This window comes from Acanthopagrus latus, chromosome 21, assembly GCF_904848185.1.
Source record: "Acanthopagrus latus isolate v.2019 chromosome 21, fAcaLat1.1, whole genome shotgun sequence".
NCBI classification, from domain to species: Eukaryota; Metazoa; Chordata; class Actinopteri; order Spariformes; family Sparidae; genus Acanthopagrus; species Acanthopagrus latus.
The window spans coordinates 1,884,395-1,907,203 of NC_051059.1; the positions used below are offsets into that span (position 1 = coordinate 1,884,395).

At 40.3% G+C, this 22,809-nt stretch overlaps 2 protein-coding genes and 1 pseudogene across 6 annotated transcripts in view; 2 read left to right on the forward strand and 1 right to left on the reverse strand.

Moving 5' to 3' along the window:
• Positions 1–1,545: 1,545 nt before the first annotated feature.
• The window catches only part of pdca (phosducin a), a 21,288-nt gene continuing 24 nt past the window's right edge, over positions 1,546–22,809 (reverse strand). The window contains exons 1-10 of one of the 5 annotated variants that reach the window (XM_037085037.1): positions 22,795–22,809; positions 22,130–22,343; positions 21,810–22,000; positions 14,156–14,222; positions 6,469–6,539; positions 4,632–4,689; positions 4,317–4,453; positions 3,865–4,084; positions 3,607–3,719; positions 1,546–2,098 (exon numbers count right to left, since the gene is read on the reverse strand). The exon at positions 22,795–22,809 is cut by the window's right edge and continues 24 nt beyond it. In XM_037085037.1, the coding sequence (XP_036940932.1) occupies positions 1,910–2,098; positions 3,607–3,719; positions 3,865–4,084; positions 4,317–4,453; positions 4,632–4,680 (708 nt within the window). In that variant the 5' untranslated portion in view covers positions 4,681–4,689; positions 6,469–6,539; positions 14,156–14,222; ... (1 more) ...; positions 22,130–22,343; positions 22,795–22,809 and the 3' untranslated portion in view covers positions 1,546–1,909. Of the gene's footprint in view, positions 2,099–3,606; positions 3,720–3,864; positions 4,085–4,316; positions 4,454–4,631; positions 4,690–4,877; positions 5,732–6,468; positions 6,540–6,624; positions 7,632–14,155; positions 14,223–21,809; positions 22,001–22,129; positions 22,757–22,794 lie in introns of those variants that run through there. The other 4 variants (XM_037085039.1, XM_037085038.1, XM_037085040.1 and 1 more) reach the window with 4 other exon arrangements.
• ccr12a (chemokine (C-C motif) receptor 12a) lies at positions 8,664–12,631 on the forward strand. Its single transcript, XM_037085036.1, has 2 exons — positions 8,664–8,799; positions 10,849–12,631. Exon 2 carries the CDS (start codon positions 10,863–10,865, stop codon positions 11,958–11,960), a length of 1,098 nt encoding a protein of 365 aa, XP_036940931.1. The 5' UTR covers positions 8,664–8,799; positions 10,849–10,862; the 3' UTR covers positions 11,961–12,631.
• Positions 14,778–17,614, forward strand: LOC119011703 (annotated as a pseudogene).

Here is a 22,809-nt window from a genome sequence, read left to right on the forward strand (position 1 = left end):
ATATAGTTAAAAGCAAAAATGCATGCAAATGTGTTGTTAAAAATGTTGGTTTTAGCCAATGATGCACATGAAAATTACACTGTTGATGATGAATACTTCTTGTTGTCACTGCTGGTTGCAGACACTCAAGAAGCGGTAAGAGCAGTGGTAGACCAAATACCACATCCTCTGTTACAGGTCTCTGATCTTGAAAGCTCCCCCTGAGCATGGTAAAAAGGGCATCCATTTGTACATGGGAAATAATATATTGAATCTGTTGAGATCTTAAACAGAGAGGCAAATGATTTCAAGCCTGAGTAGTGTGAAGCAACACAACAAAATGACGGGACAAAAGTGTCATTACCACTCTACAAACCCATGGATGCGTGGACTGAATAATGCCGTCGTACATTCTGGAAGTAGTCTTATTACAGATGCAGATTTGGACATTGACTATTTTCTACTATAAAGCCAAACTTGAAGGCATCCATAGAAATCATTCATTCCAGACCATGCTTTTTGACTCTACGGCTCTGGAATTCCCCCTTGTGGATACATGTGTAATAATCTGTCAGGCCTCTTTGGATCAATTTGTAAATCTGTCATCAGATTTATTTGGAACGCAATCCTTATCACATATGCACACCACCATAATATTGTGGATGAATCTCCTAATCCATATGATTTTAATGTCTCTGCCAGGATTTCAACATATATATAACAGGGTTATCATCTTGCTGGTGCACACAAGCAAATCAACAGCCTCCTGTGTCCTCATTTATTCTTACAGAGTTCAGTTACAAGACTGTATTGAAATGTATCAATAATGCAGCTTTTCAGTGGGCTTTAGCACACACAACACACAAATGATATGGGATGAAAGGGATGAAAGGTAGTGAGTATTACTGCCAGCCTTACCCATATAATACCCACATAAAAAAGTGCACAGATACCAAATGAGAATCCTTTTGGGAATTAGTTACCTCAATTGACACACTTAACTGTTTGCAAGCAAAAAGAAAACAGCAGCAGACCAAACTCAGACATCTGACACAGAGATGGATGTTGATTCATCAGGACTTCACTATTGCCACATTCGCCACACGCAATTGCGTTTCGGTCATATATTGCAAGAGAAAAATACAGCCAGAGTTGTCCTGCTGAAAGACAAGTCCTATATGATCAATGACCATACATTGAGATACCATACCGTTACGGCTGTTGCAGGCCGGTGGCAGCCTGCATAATAGGTGTGGGACGAAATATCGATACAGCAATAATCATTCCACTAGTTTCGACTGACAATACGATGGAAGTGGTGCGCTGTTTTGGTCAAAGCAGGAGACAGCTCTAAACAGATTCCACTCACAATTAGACATACCAGACTCACTTAATGACTTCTCGTCTAAGATTCTACACACTTTATTATACATTGTTTCATCTCAGGTCACGTCAAATTCTGTGACACTGTCACAAATCAATTAGAACTTGTGAATCATATCATGAGTTACTTTGTGATTCCTATTCCTCTTGTTCACTATTACAAAGACAGACACAGACAGAGAGCACCTTAGTAAAGAAGTCATTTATTGTAGAGCTCTGATGTGACTGTGAAGCAGTATTTCACATTGCCACATTAATTTACAACTAATTGCTTCTAAATATAATCAGCAGTCAGTGTGTTCTGATGGATTTTTACTATTGTGTGTGTTCATCTGCACATGCAATGTAAATGCTTTTTTTAACCCCTGTGTGTGAGGGTGTGTGTGCGTGTTTTCAGTTCTTTAACCATTTCCTTTTCTCAGCTCTCCTTTCCAGTACATTTCCTCCTTCTGTTTCCACTTACTCTGCTTTTATCCACTCCCCTTCACTACAAGTCCTCCTTTTCTCTTAACTATCACGCCCTTTCCTTTCCTCTGTCCTTTTCATTCTATTCCACATCTCCTCCCTCGTCCTCCTCATCAGCACACGCTGCAAACTCCTTCTCGGGTAACAAGCTGTATTCATTGAGAAACGCCTCCACATCCGTTGCAAAGAAATCTTCACTGAAGTGTTTGGTAACAGCCAGGAAATTACCCAGTAACTCACCAGCTTTGTACACCAGCAGAGCAGGAAGAACCTGAAAGGATGATGAAAGAATCAACATTTACTTTGACACTAGTATTAACAAAGTCAGTACTCAGCATCGTGTAACAACTTGTTTCAGTAACACGGAGTCAGCGCCACTCCAGTTTCTGTTATGCTGTTACAACAGTTGATAAAACAACGTATTTTTCAGATGCATTTAAAATAATTTAAATGCATTTAGTTATTTAGTTAGAGCTGTTGCATGTGTCAAGCCTTCCACTATAGCATGAAGCAGGTTACAATAGAACATATTGATATTCATAGTAATCACTTGAAATAAGTGTTTTGAGTTCTTAATTCCACAGGGACAAAGACAAAAGCAGCTCTTCACTGTTAGCCAGCTGCCATCAGTTTTGCCAAATGAAACAGCATCTGTCGGTTGGAGAACAAAACAATGAACATAGCAAAAAGCTTTTAAGGCTGGGGGTCGGCAGTACCTCCCTCCAGAGCCAATGTCCAGCCACTGGACAGCAGCTACTTTACCATGTTCCGCAAGTTCTAGTAGTGTAGTAATAAATACAGAAATGAAAGGAAACAACTCTGTTAAATGCCACAATCGTATTAACACAATGTCACAAACATACCTCGCTCCCAAAAGGCTGTAGTCTGGTGTAGCAACTGCAAATTATTGGAGGCTAATCCAGAAGTCAGCATTGCTATGAATCCCTCAACAACAAGCCAATGGCTTTTTTTAAAATGGATTTTGGAATATTGCCAGAAATTAGTTGTGACAAACACAAGTTTATGATACGTACTACTACTACCACTACATATTGATAATCTTCACAGATGAACACTTTTGTGGTTTTTGAAACATAATTTGAATCACTGTGGGTGCAGTATGTCATTGTCATCGCTAACTCTATCCAAAAGCTTAACCATAAGATGTTAAAACAACACCGAGCATTGTCATAATGAAGGTAAACAATGAATGTGGCTATTGTTAGCATTCAACTCTGACAAGCTAGAATGTTAATATTGAGAAATGACAGCTGCACTTTCTCCTCTATTGTTGTGCCACTAGCTTGCTACTAGCTTTAGCAGTATATCCACCAAGCCTTCCAGAAAAGTCCAGTCATGCACAATGAGGTGTATGTAGCACACTGGGCCAAATCAAATGATTAGACGGACATATTAGAGGCCTGTGACAGCTTCACATACTACTTTTTCTTTTTAAAGAGATTTGAATTAAGATAGTTCCTTAGTTGTAATAATGCCAACAAAATCAGTGGTTTTTGGTTCCGGTTTAATATAATTTGCTCTTTCTAGTTCCACCTACCCACTTCTCGGACTATTGATGCTCATGGGAAGGATCAGTTAACCTCTCATGACCTCACAGTTCTACAAAGTCCATCGTCACTGGGAGTTATACTACAGCCAAATGTCCAAATGGGGGAAAGTGCAATTCAGTCATTCAGTTATTCATTATTTCCTATTCTGTTATTAATAATCTATCTCCACCATTTTCATCGCTGTGTTTGTTTGCAACAGTTTACTGACCTCAGGGGAGAAGCGCTCAGCAGCACCTGACGCCACCGCATCGATGCGACAAAACTTAACACTGCTGTACTCTGTAGCCAGACAGTCCAGACATGAGTTCATCTGATCACAGCCTGACAGAGGACAAATAATGTGTACATACACTGTTAGCAAACTGCACTGTAGAGAATCACCGCCCAGGAATACATCTTTATTTCAGCTTGTGAAGCTAGTTGATCAAAAAGACTGTACTGTATCATGATGAGTCAGAGAGCTAACCTTTGACACCGTGCTGGTAGATATGAACTACCACAAGGGTCAACCGATGTTCCTTCTCTATGACCTCCAGGAAGTCCTCTCCACTTTCCAGGTCGTAGACTGTTTCAAACGTCGGACCGAAGCTCAGGCGCTCGTGCATTTCCTGCATACATTGTTTCCTGTAGCGTTTCAGGCAGCGTTCATCCTCTTCCTGGATCAGTTCGTACTCCTGAACGCTCATCTGAAATCAAGGACATAAACGTTACTGTTTCCTTTATTTGTAACATTTAAATTCATTCTTATCCTTTCTTATTACTCTTCTGCAAAACGACGTCTCCTCTCCAATTCCCCAGTCTATGATTCTGATCATCTACTACAGCACAATTGTTGTTAAATTATCCTCTCATTAACTACAAAATCCATTAATGCCATGTATTCCTGTGTGTGTGAGTTCTGAGAGTGATTCCATCCACCTTTCTGTTGAGTCTCTCCTTGTCGTCCTCTCGTGGACTGGACATTTGTCTGAGCAGCTCTCTTTTGCTTTGAGGGACAGTCTGATCCACACTGTCCAGTTTGAACCTTCGCCAGTCATTAATTACACCTTTTGGACCTGCAGATGTGCAGAAATCCCCACAAAAACATTAGATCATTAAGGCTATCACATGACCATCTTTTGGAGTCTTAATCATCCTTTTCAATGTGATGCAATATGTTTTGAATCAAATTAGTATATATACTGAGTGAGACTAGACTGGCATTTTAGCGATTAATGACTGCATCGTTCTGACCTGTATGATTGGCAGGCAACTCCTCTTCTTCCTGGGTAGAGCCAGACATCTTGATAGTCTGCAGTACAAAAGCACACACAAATTGGATGCAGAGAGCTGGTGAGGTGATGTGCGTCTGAGTGATAATTGATAATTCTTTCAACCTAGCATATTTCCCATAAATCTAGCTTTTGTGGCTCATGCCAACTTGATTAGAGAGATTTCAACAAACAACAAACAGTGACTGTAAACACTTTCTGGCTACACCTGAATGGATGAATGCCACTTGTGGACTCTCTGCTCCCAGATTTCACAACAGGCCACCGTGACAGCTCGTTTGGAAACTTTCTCATATTGCAAAAGTAGTTCCGCCGAAATGTGTCTCTAAAGACATTTTAGGTGAGAAATAAGCCATACAGTGCAGTAAATATGGTCTTCATTTTAGATCGACAGCTGTTAGTTTTTACATTTTTTCATGTGTTTCTGGAGGAAGCAAGTCACACTGGCTACACCTTGTTTGTATAAGGTGGCCTTCATCTCAACTTTATGCAAAGCAGGAGTGGGAAATGCATCACAACCAGTACGTACTGCACAACTGCTAACACAGACAATGAACGGAAAGTGTGGACATGATGATCCTGTGGAGAGATACATGTAACAAACTTTGAGACATTTTTCATCTCAACTGCTTGATAAAAACGTTTCCACAGGGTTAGGTGCGCAAAATAAAAGTTGAGCTGGACTGACAACTAATCTTGTTGTTTATTTCTGATGGGCTCAATGTTAACAAAGTACACAAAGTCATGTGAGCGTACATAGTGCAGCAATATTTCACACTTTGACACATCCATACTTAACTATCTGCTACATTCTTGTGTGTATAGGGCATAGGTGCATGCAGCTGTACACTGTTGTCACAGCCACTTACTGTGAGCCAGGCTGATGTTTACTTATCAGATTATGCTGAGATTAGCGCCAGTCTGACAGGCCTAGGACATCTTATCATGTGCGTGTGTGTGATATGACATAATTTGGTAGCAAAGCCTGTCATTAAGTTTACCTTTCTGTAACCTACACAAGTTTTATTCTATTGTTGTGAAATATTAAGATTAACCTCTGGTGACAGCACTTTTAACACATGACCTCTTTTTCTCCGCCAGAGTAAGCAAACATGGTAACAATGCGTAACTTAAATTATAAATAAATCTACAGCCATTGTGATACTGCAGTTAAGTGCTGAATGTGCACTGAAGGTCTGAGTACCAAGCAACACTCTGGTGAGGAAACCACTTCCTGTTCTTTGGAAACATCAGTGAAGGCCACATTCAAAGCTATTATGCTGATACTGCTGAGCTGTCACTGACGAGAGGCTCTTAATCAACGCTACGTCATTCATAACGTTGATAATGCTCACTAGTCTGAGGCAGCTAATTCCTTAATGTAAGCAAAGGAATACATTTCTTATATGGTTGCTTTTGATGAAGCGAAACGCTGAAAGTAACCTTCAGGTGAAATGGTTTCAAATGGAATGGCATAAAATGAATAGTATCCAAGCAAATACACGCTACATGCATAAATTATCAGACTAAACTAAGTATTGTATAGGCATACATAAATGGATGTAAGCATTTATACAAAATATTACCATGTGCAGCTTCGGAGCAAGTACACATTTGGATTTAATACAGTGACATATAAAAATAAACCTGGTGTCCTTCAGAAACGCTTAAGTGTGGAAAAACTATACATGTTGCTCCAGAACTCACATTTGCGTGACGGAAAAATGAGATGATAGAGTCCTAGACATACTGCACAAATATATCCACTGTACCCAACTAAATCAGACAGAAAATCTTACCTTTGCGTCTCGTTCAGTTACTCACAGATTCTTTGTCTTTGTCACTGTGTAGTGTGTCCACACATAGTAAACTGACGGGAGCGGAGAGAACACGGGATTGGAAAAGGGTGGGGAGGGAGATGAGGGAATAAGCTTTATCTTAACTGTCATACTCACCATCACTGTCACTGTAGGATGATGTGTAATAAGATTAGGTGTAATACCAGCTTTAGTGTTATGGATTCAAGACAGCAAAGTAGACACAGATAAAAAAAATAAATAAATAATAAGATATGGAGTTACTTACCAAAATACATAAAGATAAGAGCACTTCCAAAACAACTCCAGGCACTCTCTTTTAAACCATTACAGTGCTTTTATTATCACAGCATCGTCAAGTTAGACCTTGGAAATAAACTCTGACTCACTGGGACATTAAGCCTTGGTTAAGTCAAATATCCTTGTTCTTCATAAATATTGTTGACCAAAAAGGTGCCGTCTGCTGCAGGTTTTATCTGCCCGCACGCTCTCTCGGCCACAAGCCCAGGTTCAGGGGTGAGATTTCTATTGGTTGAGATTGTTTTCCTTTTTCTCCACTTAAAAAACTGTGTAGTCCTGCTGCTCCTTTTGTGTTGGATGAAGTCAACATGCCACTGAGTTCAAGTCAGGTAGTGGGAGCTGGACCAGACGGCACAGGTTTGGCCATGACCAACGTTTTTACCATGTTAGTATGTCTGTTAGTTGATGATAGTGAATAAAAACAGTGGTTCCTGGATGTAACTCCAGTGTTATGAGCAAATGTTTATCTCTTTAAGTGCTTGTTATCACAGCAACAATAACGCTCATTTTTTAAAAATAAATAAGGTGCTGACAGTGTCGCAAAATCCACGTTGTAGTGTAGCAGAACGTGACGCCAGTGACAGTGATGAGACCAGCATGCTGCCCACCACCACTTCATAATGTGAAATATGAACATAACATGACATAACACAAGCACTTCACTTCTATCAGACCCAGGTGCCTGGGCAGGTGCAGCTTTTTATGAAAATACTCAGAGGAAGTCTTAAGATGGTATGAAAGATATGCAAAGCGGAAACAGGCAGGAAGAGCAAACTTGTTCCATTCGGTACACTGCACAATTTTCACATAATTTCTCATCTATTTCTCGAAACCACTTGTGTCTAGAGGGTTAATATTATTAAATTCTAAAAACACAGTGTAATATACATGCACAATATCTATTTATATTGCAGTATTTTGAATGCGATATCAATTGTCTCATATATCCCAGGTGTCCAAGCTTGTTCAACAAGGCAAGGCAAAAGGGTTTAAGATCTGACCAGTGTGTATACTCCAGTTTCCTATTTAGGAAGTGTTAGTGAGTGTTTTTAAAGTTTAAACTTTTTCAAGATCAGCATAATGAAATAAGCTGTTGTTACTGAACAAGTCAAACACTGTTCTTGACTCCTCTCTTATATTACGCTCAAACCTTAAATCCAGGTTACCTCAAATACTACTACTAAAATGTAGAATTGGCTGGTGTGAAACCTGACAAAGACAGAACAGGTCAACTCTGGCCTTGTGGCGGACCATTTGTGTGTTTTTGTGACACCAAAACCAAAGAGGGCACCTTAAATGTAACAAGGCATATTTTCATTGTTTACCACACATTTAAACCTTTAACCCCCTAACCTTTAACCTTTAACCCTAACCCTTAAGACATGCAGAACAACCACAGAGCCACTACTGTACTAATTATGAAAGAATATAGTCATAGTTTATATCAAATAAAACAGCAGAAGCTGGGCTACAACGTGTAAAAAACATGTTTAAATGACCCAAACACAGCCCAAACACCACTCAAATAAACAACTAAACATCAGACTTCGTGAATCATCCTAACCCTAACCCCCAACCCTAGAAAACTGGCTTGGGGCTTAAAAGGTTAAGATGTAACCTTTAGTCTTGTCAGCCGCATATTAAGTCAATAGGGATGGGGTGCTGCTTAGCTTGGTTGGTAGAGTGGGCGTCTTAAGCACTGAGGCTTCTTGCAGCGGACCGGGGTTTGAATCCCACCCGGGGTCCCTTTGCTGCGTGTCACTAACCCTCTCTCTCATTTTCCTGTCACCTCTTGAGCTGACTGATCTAGTAAAGCCATAAAAGGCCAAACAAAAAAAAAAAAAAAAAAATCTCGACTGTCTTTAAATGTCACACAGATACTACACGACAGCAGCTTTAGGACAGCCCCCTCAGTGGATGCTGGTGTCCTTGTCACTTAACTCGGCTCAGTCAGCAGCACAAAGCACTCCAGACTCTCTACTACTTCCACTGCACACCTGGAATCAGTCACTGGTAAGATGTTTATTTTATTGTATTTTTTTTCCATATGAATCTCTATTTAACATTTTATGCCTCCTTTTGAAATGTACATGCGCACACTTGAAACCAGGATGTGGCTTTTTTTCTTTTTTTTCTTTTTTTTTTAAAAATGTACATTGATGATCTAACAAAGATCAAACAGACCCCTGGAAATAAACCATCAGCTTCATACAAAATCATTTTTTTCTGTAATGGCACCTATCTCAATTGTCTAATTACATGATAATCCTTTGCCTAATATTTTGTCCCATTGACAAGCAACAGTGTTGACTAATTGGCTCATATAAAGCTGAAGAATTACATTTTTATGCTATAAATGGTCTCTATGTAACATCTTACATGTGATAATCAGTTTTTTATCTGCAATATGTGAGCAGATTGCAGCGTGACGTGAAAAATGAGACCTTCCCGTGTTTCTTGGTTGCCTATACAAGCCTGTTGATGATTTGTTTAAAAGGGCACTATGTAAGTTTGGAAAAGAAATTCAAACTTTATTTTCTCCTTAAGTGAATAAACCAGCTGTTCTCAGAGAAAAATAAGGTCCCAGAACACTGCTTGAAAGTTGGCAGGGTCTGCCACGTATGAACAAAGTAAAACAGTATAAATTGTGTTCATTTAATCAAGTTGTTTGTTCAGTTTATCCAGTAAGTGAGGACCGTTCCCTCTGATCAAAGTTACTTCCCCAAAACTACATAGTGCACCTTCAAGTTGTTAAGTGCTGCTGGACTATGGATTTCTTTGGGTCTGATTTTATGCAGCACTCTCAAAAGATGTGACTACATGCACGTTCTCAAGTGCCGCACCTCAGTACTGTACAGCGCTCCACTAATAGAGGAAAAAGTCTAGAAATGGAGTTCTTAAAGGCTACACATAAGCAATGTTGCTCGAGACAGTCCACAAACATTTTCCCCAGCTTTGGCAACCACAGGTTTCACTCTAGTCAGCAGAAATTTAGCACATAACGTGGCTATAACACACACACACCCACACCCACTTTTTTGTCACATTTGTTAACCTTTTAAGCCCCAAGCCAATTTTCTAGGGTTAGGTTTAGGGGTTAGGGTTAAAAACCCCATGGTCCCCCAATTGTGGGTCCTTTAAAGGGTTAAGGTTTGTGCATTTGGATGATTATCACAACCGCATTAATATGTTCATAAATGTTCTCAGTCATCCAGGTCATAGTAAAGTGCTGTATCAAAGGCAACTAGACTTGTTTCAGTATCTTGTAGTTGAAACGCCTTCAAGAAACCGAAACGCATCCAGCTGCCCGATACAACACTTCACACCATAGTGTAACCCTCAGCAACATTTGGTCTAAACAGATGATAAACACTGACGATGTTGAAAGTCATGATGTCTGACGTCAGTGACACACAGGGCAAATGAGTGGGTTGATAGTTCTAAAAATATGTAAACTAGCTTAAACTCTGTTTGATTTATAGGCTTATTATGAGTTTATGAAAAAACGTGTAACTTATCATCAAATCTACACTTTATAAATAGCTAATACCTGGCTCATTGATTGTTTATTACAAAATACCTGCCTACATACCAGCCTTGCCATGAATAATATACAATTCAAACAAATACTCAGAAAGAAACATCTTTCTGACAGCTGAAGCAGAAGTGAAAGCAGATCTGACCAATATGCCAACTGCAGAGAGGAAAATAAGGAACTACATATTTCCTGCGAGCAGATGTGTCAAACATCCACTCGTTCCTTAATCAAGTACAGATATTTGTGTAAAAGACTATTTATTGATTGCTGTCAGGAATTTCAGGACGTTTTCCTCTAGAATAACTTACCAACCCTAGCTTTAAAATACATGACATGTTACCAAACAAGCACTTACATTTGTCCACCAATCATGCACTCATTGGACATCTGGCTCATTTGCTGTGTGTGTGGGTGGAGCGGAATTCTGGTTCAGCTGATGCCATGAGAAACAGTTGTATTTTATGAGCATTTTTTTAAACTAAGGCCAAAAGGACTAACAGCTCTTTATCATCAATGTGCCACAGGACAACCTCCAGCCATGAGCAATGATGAGGACTGGTATCAGCGCTACCTGGACATGCAAAATGAATATGACTATGAAAACACGACTGACGCGAGTTACGTGCAAAGTAAGCCTGTCCAGCTCTGTTCGAAGGAATCCCTCAACAACTTTGGTGCGACAATCATCCCAGTTTTCTACTATGTCAACTTCCTCCTGAGTTACCTCGGCAATGGGCTCGTCCTCTTCATCATCTACAAGTACGAGGAGCTCAAATCAGTGACAAATATCTTCCTCCTAAATTTGGTCCTCTCCAACATTCTCTTTGCCTCCAGTCTCCCCTTCTGGGCCACATACCATATGTCTGAGTGGATTTTTGGTCTGGCTTTGTGTAAGATAGTAAGCAGCGCCTACTTCATTGGTTTCTACAGCTCCATCCTCTTCCTCACTCTTATGACTTTTGACCGATACCTTGCAGTGGTGCACGCGGTGGCAGCTGCCAAGAGCAGGAAAAGAGCATATGCCATCATTGCATCCATGGTAGTTTGGTGCATCAGTATCATAGCAAGTATCAAAGAGCTAGTTCTCAAAAACGTGTCAGAGAATCAATTCTCTGGGCTAATGTGTGACGAGTCAGGATACCCTGACAGCACCATGGCACGCTGGCGTCTGGTCACGTATTACCAACAATTCCTGCTCTTCTTCCTTCTCCCTCTGTTCATGGTGATGTACTGCTACATCAGCATCACCATACGCATCCTATCCACCCGCATGAAGGAGAAGTGCCGTGCCATCAAGCTCATTTTTGTCATCATCTTCACCTTCTTCGCCTGCTGGACGCCCTACAATATCGTCATCCTCCTTCGAGCTATTCAGATCTCCAACCCAGGTGAGGGTGTCAGCATGTGTTCTGAAGAGGAGAGTTTGGACTACGCATTGTACATGACCCGGAACATAGCCTATCTGTATTGCTGCATTAGTCCTGTGTTCTACACATTTGTTGGAAAGAAGTTCCAGAGTCACTTCAGAAGGCTGATGGCAAAGAATATCCCCTGTCTGAAGAGACATGTGAGCCTCAACAGCCAGAGCACCAGAACCACATCACAGAAGACACCACATTCTACTTATGAGTACTAGTTCTAGACACACACACGCACACACATGCACACACACACACAGACACACCTTCACCTATGTAACCTAACTGCTTTTGTCAAAGCAATTGACAGAATGTTGTTCTGGATTAAATCACTTTATTCATTATTCATTAGGAAAAAATGGGCACACTCTTTAAGGATCTGTAAAACAAATCTCTACAATGTGGACCCTATTCCTTTCTCATGCTAAACAGTTACATTTCCCTGCAGCTTTACAGTTGCATGCCACCTTTGTTGGATGGTGATGAGGAAATTGCATATTTGGTCATATTAACAAGCACTGTCTGACCTAGTTGACCTGTAAATACTGGCACCAGCACCTGTTTTTGTTTCTCTTGTTCATTTTATAAGCTTGTTTCCTTTTCTGATTTGTTTGTTTGTTTTTGGTATCCATGTGGGAATATGTGATTCATATAACATATTAAGCAATCTGCAAGTGCAATTATTCTGTCAATGCTGATTATTCTAACAGAAAAAAGTCAAAAAGAAGATACAAAATTATTAAAGATAATTTCTCTATTACATCCATATACTGAGTGTTCTAATCTTGCTGAGTTTATGTTGGATGCAAAGGTCATTTTGAATGAAATGTGATGCATTTGATACATCCTGTCTTTTGAATAAAATACATTATACTAAAGTGCTTTAAAATGTACTGTATCTTAATCCTCCAATACACGATGCATTCAAACTGTTCCCCTGCGACATCTGTCCTTTCAAGGATTTATATATTAATCACATACACACACACTAGATGTAATTCTCTGTACTTGCGTATTTTGCAGGATTAGACCAATGATCATTTCTCCTTTCTGACAGAACATCTGGAGCCATTTCCTGTCAGCTAAGCACATTCCTCTGGTGAATCAGTGCAGTCAAGTCTTGAGAAACAACATAGAATAATGGTATGTGGGTGTAGTGATAATACATTATGTTGAAACAGTGTGATGAAACAGGCTTCACAGTCATAGTCAGTGTTACTGCCAAGTTTTTGCTAAGAACATAACAAACTGAGATTGGCTCTTTTAAATAACAGCTTAACAAAAGCATAAAAGTACTCTTCTAACTATACATTTGCTCTGAGGCTTACACTAAAAACATATTTGTTAAGGGGTACTACAGCAGTTTAGTACTGGACTTCTATTACGTTAGTGGACTCCTGGACTCCTAACTGACTTTCCCACTCTATGCAGGCTGATAAGGAATCGGGGGACCACTCCAAGTTGGTCTTACTTGATGTAAGCGCTCCCTTTTGATGCCATTGATCATACCATCCTCATTAATATGAAGGTATCTCACGGAAAGCTTTACAGTTGTTTATGGCATAATAGTAATGGATAACTGCTGAATTCTAAGCTACTTCCAACAGAAACTTAGGAAGGCTAAATTTCAAACCAGACTCAGGTCAGGTTTTACAGAGGAGCAGTAGAAATAATCCTGACTGGAAACATCACAAGCTGACATGCTTCCTTGTGGCCCAGGACAGGAAGGCTTTACAGCAGGTCATTAAAACCACCAGAACATCACTGGTACCATCTACAGAGCATCAGCGACATCAGTGAAGTGAGATGTCTGCACAGAGCCTAAAGATGATGAAAGGCAACACCCACCCAGCCACAGTCTGTTCACCCTGCTGCCATGTCATCTTCCATGTCAGGGCTGGTTTAATCAGCTATAAGACTGAGAATTGAAGCAAATGCAGAAGTACCAAACACAACACTTCCTGGAATGGCCACTTGAGGATGGCTCTAAAAGCAAGTCAGTCCCATGTTAAAATGGCCAACTATAGCAGAAATAAACATGTTTACAGCCTGGAACAAAAACTGTTTTGGGTTCTATACCTCATTTATCTTTACAACTACACAGGGTTGAATTTCTAAATACTGGTTTAATTTATATTAAGGCTTACAGATACAAATAATTATGGGCATGGCCGCTTTGAACGACAGGTATCGACAAGCTGTCTGCTTGGTTTCACCTCAGCCTATTCAGCCACTGACCTTGATCTCTATGGCAGTATTTGTGGTGCTGGTTCCTGCTGGAGAATTTTTTGATGTAGATATCGGACAAATACTATGACGTTTTGTGCAGTAAACTGTGCAGAAAGACACCACTGAGGGACAGACACCTGTGTTTTGGATTAACGTGCAGCTCTGCTGGCATTAACTGACAGACCTGCTGGAGCAAGCGACCTCTGCTGGCAGAGCCTGGAGCTTCTCAGCATCAGAAGTTCCTCCAGAATCTAGAAAAATAAACCAGGTGCCAAATGTTTAAACCATGAGTACATATGGTGTACGAAAGGCCACTGTCAGTATGCATTATGATAATTATAATAATGACGCTTATTCAAATAAACAAATAAATACATAATATTTCTAACTGTAAATAAAGCCTATTTTACTGCATAACTGAGGATTAAGAATCCTTCAGATGTAAGCGGCACTATAGGGCCTGTAGCCGTGTGTAATGGCCGTGAAACATGATATAATAGCTGCTTTGGAGTTGCTAGAGGACGTTGCCAATGTGCAATTTAGGCAAGAGAATGTTTTAAAGGACAGAACTGATGTGTTCTAGCCCATGGCGATGACGGCGAGAGTGCGGGGATCCCCTCTCCTCTAACAGAGGATCTCACTGAAACTAAAACTAAATTAACTAAAAAAACAGTGATTGTCCTACCAAAAATGCTTTGTTCGGACTAAACGTGACGTAAGTTGTTTGCAGGAATAGATGACATACAAAGTCAATGAAAAGAATTGATTAGATGCTCAAAGGTCAGCCAGGCACATGAGTTGAAAATGTCAAACCAGTGACTCTGTGTCGGCGCTGACGTTCACACGGACGTCAAGACGTTCACTTTACTGATGTCCTGACATATAACATGAACAACAATGGAGGAGAGGATACTAATCACTACTGGTGGCCATTGTGGACACCCAGAGCTGTACGACAACACATCTACTCATACGGAGACAGGACAAACAGTGAGCGAGAAAGTAGGTCTACCTGGTGAGTTTTGGAATTATGTCTCAGCACAGCTCTGATCGATCTGAACTCCATTCAGCATTTTACAAGTTGTTTGCTTGTTGTCTGGCCAACAGCCCTGAAGAAGCATGTGTTCAGGCTTCTAATGACGTAGTTATGTGGTAGGGATCGACCGATTATCACTGACCCTACTGATAGTGTGTGTGTGTGTGAGAGAGAGAGAGAGAGAGAGAGAGAGAGAGAGAGAGAGAGAGAGAGAGAGAGAGAGAGAGAGAGAGAGAGAGAGAGAGAGAGAGAGAGAGAGAGTGAGAGTGAGAGTAGAGCACGTTGAGGGGATGGCTAAGTGTGTGTGTGTGTGTGTGTATAAGCCACCTGAGACGCTGCAGAAACTGACAGCAAAGCATCGTCTGAGAGAAAACTGTAGGGTTACTTTACTTTTACCCTTTTCTGTGTTTGAGAGATCCCAAGCAGCAGAAAATGATATATTGTCATGTTGTGTGTCCTGTAACTGTCTTTGACAGTTTCTTGTAGAGAGGAGCAGAATATTGCTGTTCAAGACTTCAGACATCATGCAACTGCATCATAAAGCCTACATGAACTGCATGGTGTTCAGGGATGAATAGTCTCTCCTATTGCTATTGTACTATTTTTTTCAGATATAGTTACATTAATCGTTAGTAATGTAGCAGGCTAGTTTTGAATGACAGTGTCCCTGCTATCACATGTTGTTAAAATATAACATTTACATAATAAAATCAGCTACAGGCTTCCCAAATGCTGTAGCAAATTAAGCATGATGAGTTGAGCATATGTCAGCATGTGGCCCCACTTTTAACTCTCTCTTTTTTCAAACCCTTATTGCAGATGGACAGACTTAAGTCTAAAAGTGCAGTGTGGAAATATTACACTCAACCAACACCAGGGAAGGCAGTCTGTAATACATGCAATGAAGGTGTCAGCATGGGAGCAACAACGGGGGAAAACAAAAATACTTCAATCCTGTGGTCCCATCTTAGGATTCATCACCCTCAGTTGTATGAAACAGCACAGAAGAAACGGGAATCTGAATCTCATCTCAATGAGGCAACTTCATCTCAGCCAACAATAGAGGACATGTTTCAGAAACAAAGAAAGTGGACAAACTCAGATGACAGGTCAAAACTAATGGACAAACTAATCATAGAGATGACAGTCACTGACAACCAGCCGTTCTCGGTGGTGTCTGATGTTGGCTTGAAGCGCGTCATGGCTGCAGCAGAGCCACGATATGCACTGAAAAGTGAGAAGTATTACCGAACTGAGAAGCTGCAAGCATTTCACCACAAGATTGTGGACAATATCAAAGCCCTGATTCAACCAGAGAATGCTGGCTACTCTCTCTCCTTCACCACAGACTGCTGATCAGGTGTGAGCGAGTCTCTCATGAGCCTGACATGCCATTTCATTGACACTGAATGGACAAGAAAGCAGGTCATCTTAAATACAAGAGCGATGCATGGGTCCCACACTGGGGAATACCTGATAGAGACATTCCTCAATATGCTTGAGGACTGGAAGATAAGCAAAGACCGTGTAGCACTAGTGCTTCGAGACAGCGGAGCAAATATTGTGAAGGGAATGAGGCTCACTGAACTCCCAGACCTCAGCTGCACGGCGCACACCTTGCAACTTGTGGTGAATGACAGTCTGGCAAGTCAAAGAGCCGTCACAGATGTAATTACAATAAGTAAGAAGTGTGCCACACATCTCCACCACTCCATTCTGGAGTTTGCGAGACATCCAGACGGAACTTGGCCTGCCAGAGCACAACATAATCCAGGCCGTTCCAATGAGGTGGAACTCAACGCTCCACATGCTGCAAAGAATGCTGGAGCAAAAGCGTGCGCTTACCATCTACTGTGGTGAACATGGAGGATTTGCAGGCCCCACTGCTCACCAGTGGGACCTTGTGTCCAATTTAATTGAAGTTCTTCTCCCAATAGAGGAAGTGACACTTCAGGTGAGCCACAGCAGCTCATCTGCATCCTGCATCATTCCATGCCTGACTGTGCTGAGGATGCTTCTGCAAGATGATGACGGGCCCTCCACAAAAGTCATCAGAACGCTCAGGCAAGCCATGAGGGAGAGCCTCTGCAAGCGTTTCTCAAAGGTAGAAGACACAAAAACTGTGGTGCTTGCAGATGGATAGACTTAAGTCTATGTGTAAAAACACTCAGTTAAGTTAAGTCTTGGAGTTTGTATTATTCAAAATGTTGACGCCAATATTTTCCCTTTTACTGCAAATGAATATCGGCTCCAAATATCGGTTATCGGCCTCTTTGACTGCTAATAATCGGTATCGGCCCTGAAAAAACGATATCGGTCTATTTCTACTATGAACATTATCAGCCAATCATGTCTCTGCTGCCAGCTGTCGTTTCATGTGACCTCCTCCACCCCATCCTCCTCCAGCTCTTCATCCAGTGGCTGAGTTCTATAACCAGAATCAACTCCCCTGTCATCACAACAGTTTGAAAAAAACTAAATTATGTTGAATCTTGCTGTGGAATTTAGCCTTCCTAAGTTTCTGTAGATAGCAAATCTTTTTCTCTGTTTTTTTAGCCAGGGAATGTATTTAAAATCTATGTATAAAACAAAAAAACTGCTGTTAATTTTGCACTACATCATGTAAATATGTATATATGTCTATTCTGTTTCTTCCCTTTTTAATTTTATTGCTTATTTTCTGTTTTATTCTGTTGCTGCTGTAACAAACACATTTCCCTGTCTGCGTGACATTAAAGGATTTCTGATTCAGATTCAGATTCAGATTCTGAACCTATGACTATTCTCAGAATTGTGTCATCACTTCTTGTCAATCATAGTACATTTCCTGCATGTTGTAAGAATATTATCAACTATCTCAGCGTCAAGGCACTGATGGCAAAGTACCACTGGATATTTTACAATGATAAAAAGTGTGCAGTTAAGCTTGCTGTGCCTAATTCTCAGCCTACTTATTGCGACATACATTTTCCATTTAGCTCCCCTACTTCTTTACATACCTACTTTTCAATTGAATGTTAATGTCCATTACCCCCTGTCTGTATACTGACTTCAACATTTCCTTTTTTGACTGCTTCGTCAGAGTGTGCCGGGACCCAGATGGATGTAGCGTTTTTGCCCCTTCCTTACAATTAATCATTTGGCAATCAAGAATATTCTCATGACTTCTGGCTGTACCTGACTTAATTCTAGTAGGGCAAGCCCCCAGATCCTAATTTATTTGAAAGAAATTATGTACACCCTTTTTAAGATGAAATCTTCAATGTATTTGCTAAGCTAAAAGCATCAGCATGCATCCTGTCTGAAGTGGGTGAATGCGCTCAGCCAGGGTTGAGGGTTGAAATAACGTCTTTTTAAATCAGTTTGGGATCTTGGGGCTTACAGGGACTTGGGTTTTGCAAGCTGAGCTGTGTGAAGCCATTTGCAGTTTTAAAGAAAGTCCCTGGCTACTTCAGTTGTTGCGGTGAACGAGGCGATGCTGTTTAGCTGTGAAGCTCCAGGAATGTTTTGTGGACTACGAAACCTCACTTGACATACGGCAGTGTGAGTAGATTGTGACTGAATTTTCACTCTTGGGTGAATTTATCCTTTAAATCCCACATGGTAAGTCAGCACAAAGTAAGGAATCATGTATGTGTGCACATTAGGGTGCATTAGGGTAATCCGATGCATTAAAAAAAACACGTAGATTGCACTTTTTATATACCTGGCTAAAAGAATCTCAAGATTATCAAGACCAATATAGTGCAATATGAAAAACTATGCTTAATGCTCTTAAAGCAACTGAAAGGCTAACTCACTTGTGAGTAGCACAAACCAATATTAATTTATAATGAACAATACAAATGAATAAACCTTGCCATAACTGCTTACAAAAAAAAAGCCATGACAGTAACATAGCTAAGCTGAGTGGAGCTTTTAGCCAGCAGGGGATGGAGAAAACTTGAGGGTAGTAACGCTGGTTGTTTTATGAATCTCCTCCTCGGTCAGACCCTGTTGTCCCTTCAGGTGTGTAACAAGGTTAGTTGTAACCTATACATCTGTGACACATGCAATACTATACATCCATAGTGCACATTAACGTATATTAGGTCCAATTTAGGAGGAATAACATTTTTTTTTGGGTTGGTCCCATTTCTAAACAAATTAATAAAGTATCTAATAATGAAATATATCAGATTTTACAGATGCAAACATTTAATAACCAATGCACCTTGATTCAATTTCAAGACAGAAACAATTTACAGCTGCTTTACTGATGCACTCCCATCTTGCCCGCCCATGTCCCTGTACTAATATGACTCGGTTAATCTTACCTTCCCTGGTGCACATCGGCCTCGAACAGGGAGGCAGGAGGGGTGTTGCCCCCCCGCCCCCTAGTGGCTAAAATAAGTCCCTACATTGACTCTGAAATGGGTTCAACAAAATTGTTGCTTATATGAAAAAAATAAGAATAAAAAAGTCATGTTGGTTATAAAATGTTTTGCCTCCCCAGTCCAAATGTCAAAATCTGCCTATGCCTATGCAGGGCCCAATGGTAGCTATGGCCCTCAGATTAGGCCCAGCTGAAAGTCACATTTACATTTTTGTTGAAAGTGATTTGCTGTCTTGAGGTGGGGCTGTAGAGACCTCAAAACCACCAAACCTGGACAAAAGTTCAGTTAAAGACAATATTCACATGCCAGTCATTTTTCTATACATCATGCTCAGGGTGAGAAGCTTGAATGCTGAGATAATATTAATGCTACTGTTTTCCATTTTGAAAGTTTACTAAATGTAGGAAATCTGATGAATTGTTAAAATTTCACCACTCCACGATTGTTCGGCAACTGAGAAGATGATGGATGGTCATAATCAAGGTCAAACAACATTCATAACTCATTACTGTAGCTAATGTTAGCATTAAACCGCCTCCTAGCTAACATTACTGTTTAATTATATCAAGCACATTTCACTTCTAGGTTTAAATACATGTATCCTAAATCTACTTTAAAATTCTAGAACTAACCTTTCCAATTTTATGGTCTAACACTATCAACCAGTAATGTTAGCTTAGAGGTGGTTGAATGCTAACGTTAGCTGTCAACAGAACAGAAGTTAACCGGGTTTATCAATTACTATGTTTAAATATGAAATGTCTTTTCAGTTGCTGTTCAATCAGGGATAGGTGAAGTAACAATAATCTGTCAGATCCCTATATTTACAGAACTTTCCTTTCAATCCAGAACACAGCAGTAGTATATATATATATATATATATATATATATATATATATATATATATATATATATATATATATATATATATATATACACATGCATGTATATATTCATTTTTTTAAATGAAGTGAAACTGCGATTCAAAATGTAAATGTATACACACAATTTGATCAATGTAAAGCTCCTATGTAAAACCTACTGACACTAGTTTGTCACTCTGCTTGGATATCATTTATTCAGCACAACCCATGACATTTTCACACAAATTTGGATTGATGCACCAGACTGTTTCTCTCAAATTAATCCCTCTGTTGGGAATCGATATTGATTAATAATTAAAATATTATCATTAATTAATACAATTATTATAGTTAATTCATGAAACGTAGGTAACTATGATTCATTAATGAACACAGGGCACCACCCTGAAATCAGGGATCAGTTATCAAATGATATACCTTTAGTCTTAAAGCCTGACAAGTAGTCAAACTGTCAATATTATGAAAATATCAATAATTAGACAAGAGGGACGGCATGAATCTGAGCACTGACCATCTCAACCAGCTGTTATTACAATATGGGATTGTGCAAAATAATCACAGATGCTGCTCAGTTAAAATCAACAGTGTTTATTAAAGCTTTCTCCAAAAACACAAACTACCTACTTTAACAAACAACAGTTTCCTTCAACAACTAACAACATCAAGACAAAAGCAAGCCAAACATATAAATGTGTGGAGGCGTGTGTGTGTGTGTGTGTGTGTGTGTGTGTGTGTGTGTGTGTGGCAGGAAGTCCCTAATAAGGACTACAAGGATGGATAGCAGGACTACAGACGCGACTTAAAAACTCTCGTTGAGGAGACTACAGGAAGCACCAAATGTGATTTGACGAGGTCACGCGAGAACGCCCGAGGTGAGGATTCAGATTGCACTGAAACAGATACCTGGAATTCAAAAATGGCGGCAGTGATTGTGTCGACCAAAGGTGATCACTACACGTGCACGCAAGGTTAAAACAAGAGTGGCGGTTACGTTGTCTTTGGTCTCGTGTGCAGTTTGGTTGAACAAGAGAAGAATTTACACGGATAATACCCACAGTTCCTAAAAGCTAATCGTGCTACCGAGAGGAGTCCGCCCTTGAAGTCAATAACGGGGATATACTAGACACCCATGTCTGATGTTATAGCAAGGTTATTAACTATACGTTTCCAACAGATCGCTCATGAGATTAAGCTATCTCAGTGTGTGTGTGTGTGTGTGTGTGTTAGTAAAGAGGAAAGAAGCTAAGCTAAGCAAACTTAGCTTAGCAGACAACAAAGAAACAACACAAGGACCACGTGGTGCACAGCGGTCGTCTCGGCAAGCGAATCAATGTTCGTTTATCGTCCGCTGATCGAGCCGGAATACGAATATGTATTGTGGTCACACATGGCCGCAAGACTGTACAGGCTGGATTAGCCCAAATGAGCTCCCAGGCAACCATAAATCGGACACAGGGGTCCTTTCACAACAATGTAAGCACAAAGAAAAACATGCTATATACTGTTCTATATTCTGTTTCTGCCCAAACATAAGCCTCTTACTTGATACTTGATTACTGAGAGCGGGATCAAGCTTTAGCGTCCTAAAAGCTGACGGCAGGCTGTATCACAGCGTTGTGTCGACTCGATGGAAGGCCCGGACCTCAGGGTTTCTCCTTCTGAAGATAATCTCTTCCTTCTGCAGGCGGTGAGGAAACGGCTGGGTCGGGCAGCGTTCCTCTAGGGATCCAAAACTATAATGACAAATATCCAAAACAAAAACGAAAGTGAAGCCAAAACAGTCTCTGTCTCGTCCACCGAAAAGGTAACTGAACTTCTAGCTCAAACAAAGCGAAAAACATTTATCAAAGTTGCACCCTTACAGCAGCTCTGTATGAAACCTGAGTTTCTCCACAATTCTTGCAACCTATAAACTGGGAGTGACATCATTGTGATCCTGTCCAAACATCTTGGGGGCAGGTCAACCTGGGTCATGGTTTTTCACACCTTGTGGGCCTTTTCTCCCTGTTCTTGTGTTCTGCAGGTCCTGGTCTCTTTGTTTGAGACATGTGCATGGAGGCACAAGGCCCAACAACTCTGTTAATGCAAAGTGTTAATTAAAGAAGGTGAGTTCTTAAGAACATGCGGTTGTGAATGCTCCCTGTTGACCAGCTGAAGCCAAATGCGGATTGCTGGCGGTGAAAAATCGTAATAATGTCCAGAATATATAAAAACTGTGAAATAATGTGGGATTTGTTGAAAACCTAAGGCCAAACTGAATTGGTGACTTTAATTCATTTGAAGTCTCGTCTGAAGAGCATGAAGCTTCTTTATAGTTTGGTGAGAATAAAGCATTAAAAATATATAGGGTTTGAAGAGATGTTACAGGCAGAATGAGTCAAAGACTCACTCTGAATCAGACTGAGAAAAAAAATAATAGTTAAATATAGTTAAAATGTTGGGAATTATACTGTGTGTGTTTGTGTGCACATGAGTGCACACTTAAGCATGGCTATGTGTGTATGTGTGTGTGTGTGTGTGTGCGTACATGTGTGCATGCTTA